Source organism: Squalius cephalus (genome assembly GCF_949319135.1).
Source record: "Squalius cephalus genome assembly, chromosome: 20".
Lineage (NCBI taxonomy): Eukaryota > Metazoa > Chordata > Actinopteri > Cypriniformes > Leuciscidae > Squalius > Squalius cephalus.
Genome location: NC_137141.1, coordinates 35,284,859 through 35,289,858, shown reverse-complemented (window position 1 = coordinate 35,289,858; position 5,000 = coordinate 35,284,859). Strand labels below are relative to the sequence as shown.

Sequence of the window (5,000 nt, the reverse complement as noted above, 5' to 3'; positions counted from 1 at the left end):
ACACGACCACCGCGAGCAGCCCGACCGTCAGCACCAGCTGAGAGAAACACACACACACACACACACACACACACACTGAAACCACGGTAGAGCATGTGTGTGTGTGTGTGTTAGTGTTGTCAAAAGTAGCGACTTCGGTACCAAGTCGGTACTGGAATTGTAAAAATGTGTCGCTTTGAGCGCTGTTGAGCGGGATCATAAACGCCTCTGATTGGCCGTTGTGTTCAGGAGCTCATCAGACATGTCTGTGATTGGCTACAATGATCAGCGCACGGAGCATTTGAGAGTGTTTTAAGAAACGAGAGCGGGGGGAGTGTTTGAAAGTTCTTCTTCCTATAACATCTGAACTGCGTTACACTGGTCCCGAAACCCGGGAAGGAGGAGGCGGGAACCGGAGAACATTCAAACATATTTAATGATAAAAATAAAACAAATACAAAACGAAAGTAAAAGACAGCAGCCCCTCACGGACGACTGCTGTCACAATAAAACACAACACAACACAAGTTCAGGCATGTCCTCTCTCGCGCTTCACTGTCGTCGCTCCTCCTTTAAGCCCCGTTCACACTACAAGCGGCGTTTGTCGCTGCATGTCGCCAGTGGCTGGCGGTGAGGTCGCTAGTAGGCGTTCCCACTACTGGTTGCCTAGTAATGTTTATGAGTGACATTCACAGATGTTACTCCATGTTGTAGACAACAAATCTGTTTTCTTGCCGCTACAAGCTAACATTTTGGAAGGAAAAGTCTAAATATAAATGGAATCAGTACATAAAATGCATAATATTAAAGATGAACGGGAAACAGCGAGTGCTCTTTGCTATCACGGCTATTTAACTGCAGCAAACGGGCAGATACTGGTCTATCTGAGTTCACAAAACCCTTCAGGCTCGGAGTCAGCACGGCGAGTACCACTGTATGTACACGGAGACATATCATACATTATTGGACAGTTTCTGACTGCTAAAATAAACTTCTCAATCATCTTGCCTCGGCCGGACTCGGCACTGAAGAGTGACGGATCACGCGCGCCCTACTGACTTCACTCTTATTAGTCGTCACTCCCGAAATTCGCTCTTCATTTGCATAAAGTTGAACAGATCTGAACTTTGTCGCGTCACTGGACACGCCCCATCCAGTCGCCAACGGTCACTGTCGCGCATGTCGCCGGAAATCGCCCGCTCCCCATTGAAATGAATGGTATCGTGTCGCTTTGTCGCTTGTAGTGTGAACGGGGCTTTATGCTTCCGCTCCTCCGGGAGAGATACGAGGCCGGTGCGTCGTGTTTTAAGGAACGAGAGCGGGAGCGTTTGAAAGCAGGACCGGGCCGCTGGTACACGCCTGTTTTCAAATGCTCACGTGTGTGTCTGTGAAAGCGCTCGCTGAAGAGCCTCATTGATGTACATTTACAACATGTTTTTGAAGCGCTGATCATTGTAGCCAATCACAGACATGTCTGATGAGCTCGTGAACACAACGGCCAATCAGAGGTGTTTATGATCCCGCTCAACAGCGCTCAAAGCGGCACATTTTTACAATTCCAGTATCGACTTGGTACCGAAGTCACTACTTTTGACAACACTAGGTGTGTGTGTGTGTGTGTCTGTTTTTGTGTGTGTGTGTGAGAGAGAGCATGGGTGTGTGTGTGTGAGAGAGTGAGTGAGTGTGTGAGTGTGAGAGTGTGTGTGTGTGTGTGTGTGTGTGTGTGTGACCTGTTTGCCGTTGTGTGTGACGGAGGAGAGGATGGTCCTGAGGGTCTTGAAGCCCATGGCGATGTCCAGCAAGTGAGCGGCGAAGAAGAAGTTATTATAGTGACCCAGGATAGACATGGTGGTGTACCAGACCAGATACAGGAACGACTGCAAGGAGACACACACACACACACACACACACACACACACACACACACACACACACGTCAGCGATCACGTGACCTCATCCGGCTCATGAAGCAGCGCAAACACTCACGTTATCGGTGAACACCACGCCCAGCTTCCACACGTGATACTTGGTGTCGATGGAGCTCAACCTGAAGAACAGCAGAGAACCAGAGAAGAAGAGCGAACATGAGCCTTCTAGAGTTTAAAATCCCCGTTTCAATCATTTTATCCTTTAAAACTCATCTTTGATCACCGAAATTACATATGTAAACGTTTTTATTTCCTGGAAAAAATGTCTTCATGTCTTAAAATATCTTGACTGTAACTCGACACCCTTGCCTCATTTAGTATACGCGGTTCTATGAATATGCAAATGAGCCCCGCCTCCACTCACTCACCCGTCAACACTCCCGTTTTTCCCGGGAGTCTCCCGTATTTCACACCCACGCCCCCCCTCCTCCCGTTTGTAATTTCTCCCGGGAAACTCCCGTAATTTGTATGGCCCAAACCTCGTTATCTGAATAATCACATCGATGTTCAGCGCATCCGGAGAGCATTCACAGCGCTGCACTTATTACACATTATGTTGTGTTACAGCCTTATTCCAAAATTCAGCAAACAAAACCCCATAATGACAACATGAAAGAAGTTTGTTTGGAATCATTGCAAATTTATCACAAATAAAAAATGAAAAAATCACATGTCCACAAGTGTTCACAGCCTTTGCCATGACACTCAATGTTGAGCTCCGGTTCATCCGGTTTCCACGGATCATGCTTGAGATGCTTCTCCGGATGCACTGTATGGGTTAATCTAAGGTTGTCCGGTTGCCAGATACTGTAAAGCATCCTACTCACACAATCAACACATCATCATTTCAAAGAGAACGCGCTGTCTGTGACACACACACACACACACACGCCACACACTACACACACGACACACAGATAGACGCGCGCCAGAATACAGTTCTCTTTCACGCTTGAATGAACAATAACACACACATTTAATGTCCATTTTGTCGAGTATCCTCATCAGAGCAGTCTTAAAGTAGTTTAATAACGTCTTCAATGAACATAAAGAGTTGTGAGAGAATGAGTGTGTGTGTGAGATCATGTGCAGACACTCTTAAAGGGACAGTAGCCTCTAATTCTGTCTGTCAGTAAAGCCAATCAAAGAACAAAGAGAACAGAGATAATCACTCACTGCTCTTGACTAAAGGTAGCTTTATTAAGGATTAATCTATATTTAATTTATAACTTAAGCAAACTATATGATAATTTTATTCTGTATATTCTGTTAGACAGGTATGGGCACAGGTAAATATGATATTTATTATCATGGGTTTATGTGAGGATTGTTTTTAAGTTCGCTTAAATTAAAAGTTATTATTTTTTGAAGCCTAATAAATGTTCATTTGTTATTTCACTGAGACATCAGAGTCTGTATTAGTATCAGTGATACTGGCCTTCATTCATAAAAATATCCCTTATTGAATATTCTGTATTTATTTATGTTGATATCTGTGGAGTTTATGAGTATTTAGCTCTGACATCAGCACCCCCATAACTCCCATATAAAGTACATCAAGTAAAAAATATGTAAAACCCCCAAATAAATGACGACTTCTGTGTCTGAGAAACAGGTCTATTGTCTTGTATCACAGTCTACTATGATTATTATTATTAAATTGATGAGAAAGTATATCAGAGTGTATGATGATATGGGCAGTGTGTTTCTGACCAGGACAGCAGCGACGCGTCTTTAATGACCGTCTCTTCTGTGGGGTTGAAGTCCAGAGCGCTCTTATCCAGACCCAGAAGCTCAGCGATGCGCTCCGCCCCGTACAGATCGCCATACTTATTAATAACCTGAGGAGACACACACACACACACACACACACACACACACACACACACACACCATCATTAGTGTGACTGAGAATACTAACATACTGAGAATCATCATCATCATCCTCATCAACCTCATCACCCCCCCCCCCCCCCCCACACACATACACACACAGTTTATTTCCCTGTTGATTTTGTTCTGAAATGTGGCATTTATTGATGATCTTACCTTCCGTTTGACAAATTTGTCCCAGTAGTTGTTGGGAAAAGACCTGCGTAAAGCAGAAACAGTGTTTAATTCTTCACAGAGACTGTGATGCAGTGGAACAGACCCATAATGCAGTGCGGCGAGACTCACGGGGTGTTGATGACCAGTCGGTCCCACTGGCCCTTGATGTCGTCGTCAGACGGTTGTTCGGTGATGTAAAGCCCGTCGAACTCCAGCTTGCGCGCGATCTCCTTCTCGCGCTTGAACACCACCAGCGGCACCTGAGACACACACACGTTCAGTGCCACACTAACACACACCTGCGAGAGCTCCTGCGCCGGGGATTCTGGGTAATGTCGTACCTTGAGGTAGTAGTATCCCAGCACACAGAGGAATGAGATGAGTGTGTGCATGACGGCGAGGAAGCGGAGAGTCGGAGCCATGTATCCGCTGCTCTCCTGAAGAACGAAGTACTCCACCACTCCTTCATCCTCGTCTTCCTCACGCCGCGTCCACGGGTCCGAGTCATCCGAGTCCTCACCCGTCACCTTCTCAAACACACACACACACACACACACACACACACACACACACACACACGCACACACACACGGACACACATACACGTGCACACACACACGACACACGCACACGCACACACACACACACACACACATGCACACATACACGACACACACGCACACACACACACACACACACACACACACACACACACACACACACACACATACAAGGACACATACACACACACACACACACACGCACGCACACACACGCACGCACGCACGCACGCACGCACGCACGCACGCACGCACACACACACACACACACACACACACACACACACACACACACACACACACACACACACACACACACACACACACACACACGGACACATACACATACACACGGACACATACACATACACCCACACACACACACACACACACACACACACACACACACACACACGCATGCACACACAGGTTCTTATGATTTCTTTATCGTTTTTTGATACATACAGGGTGAAAAAACAAAAAA

At 46.2% G+C, this 5,000-nt stretch overlaps 1 protein-coding gene across 1 annotated transcript in view; it reads right to left on the bottom strand.

The window, feature by feature from the left end:
- LOC307148400 (ryanodine receptor 3) overlaps positions 1–5,000 on the bottom strand; it is a 176,833-nt gene that overhangs the window by 6,400 nt on the left and 165,433 nt on the right. The window contains exons 96-102 of the mRNA XM_079853889.1: positions 4,298–4,483; positions 4,086–4,216; positions 3,957–3,999; positions 3,621–3,748; positions 1,966–2,026; positions 1,710–1,856; positions 1–37 (exon numbers count right to left, since the gene is read on the bottom strand). The exon at positions 1–37 is cut by the window's left edge and continues 98 nt beyond it. Of these exons, the coding sequence (XP_079710015.1) occupies positions 1–37; positions 1,710–1,856; positions 1,966–2,026; positions 3,621–3,748; positions 3,957–3,999; positions 4,086–4,216; positions 4,298–4,483 (733 nt within the window). The remainder of the gene's footprint in view (positions 38–1,709; positions 1,857–1,965; positions 2,027–3,620; positions 3,749–3,956; positions 4,000–4,085; positions 4,217–4,297; positions 4,484–5,000) is intronic.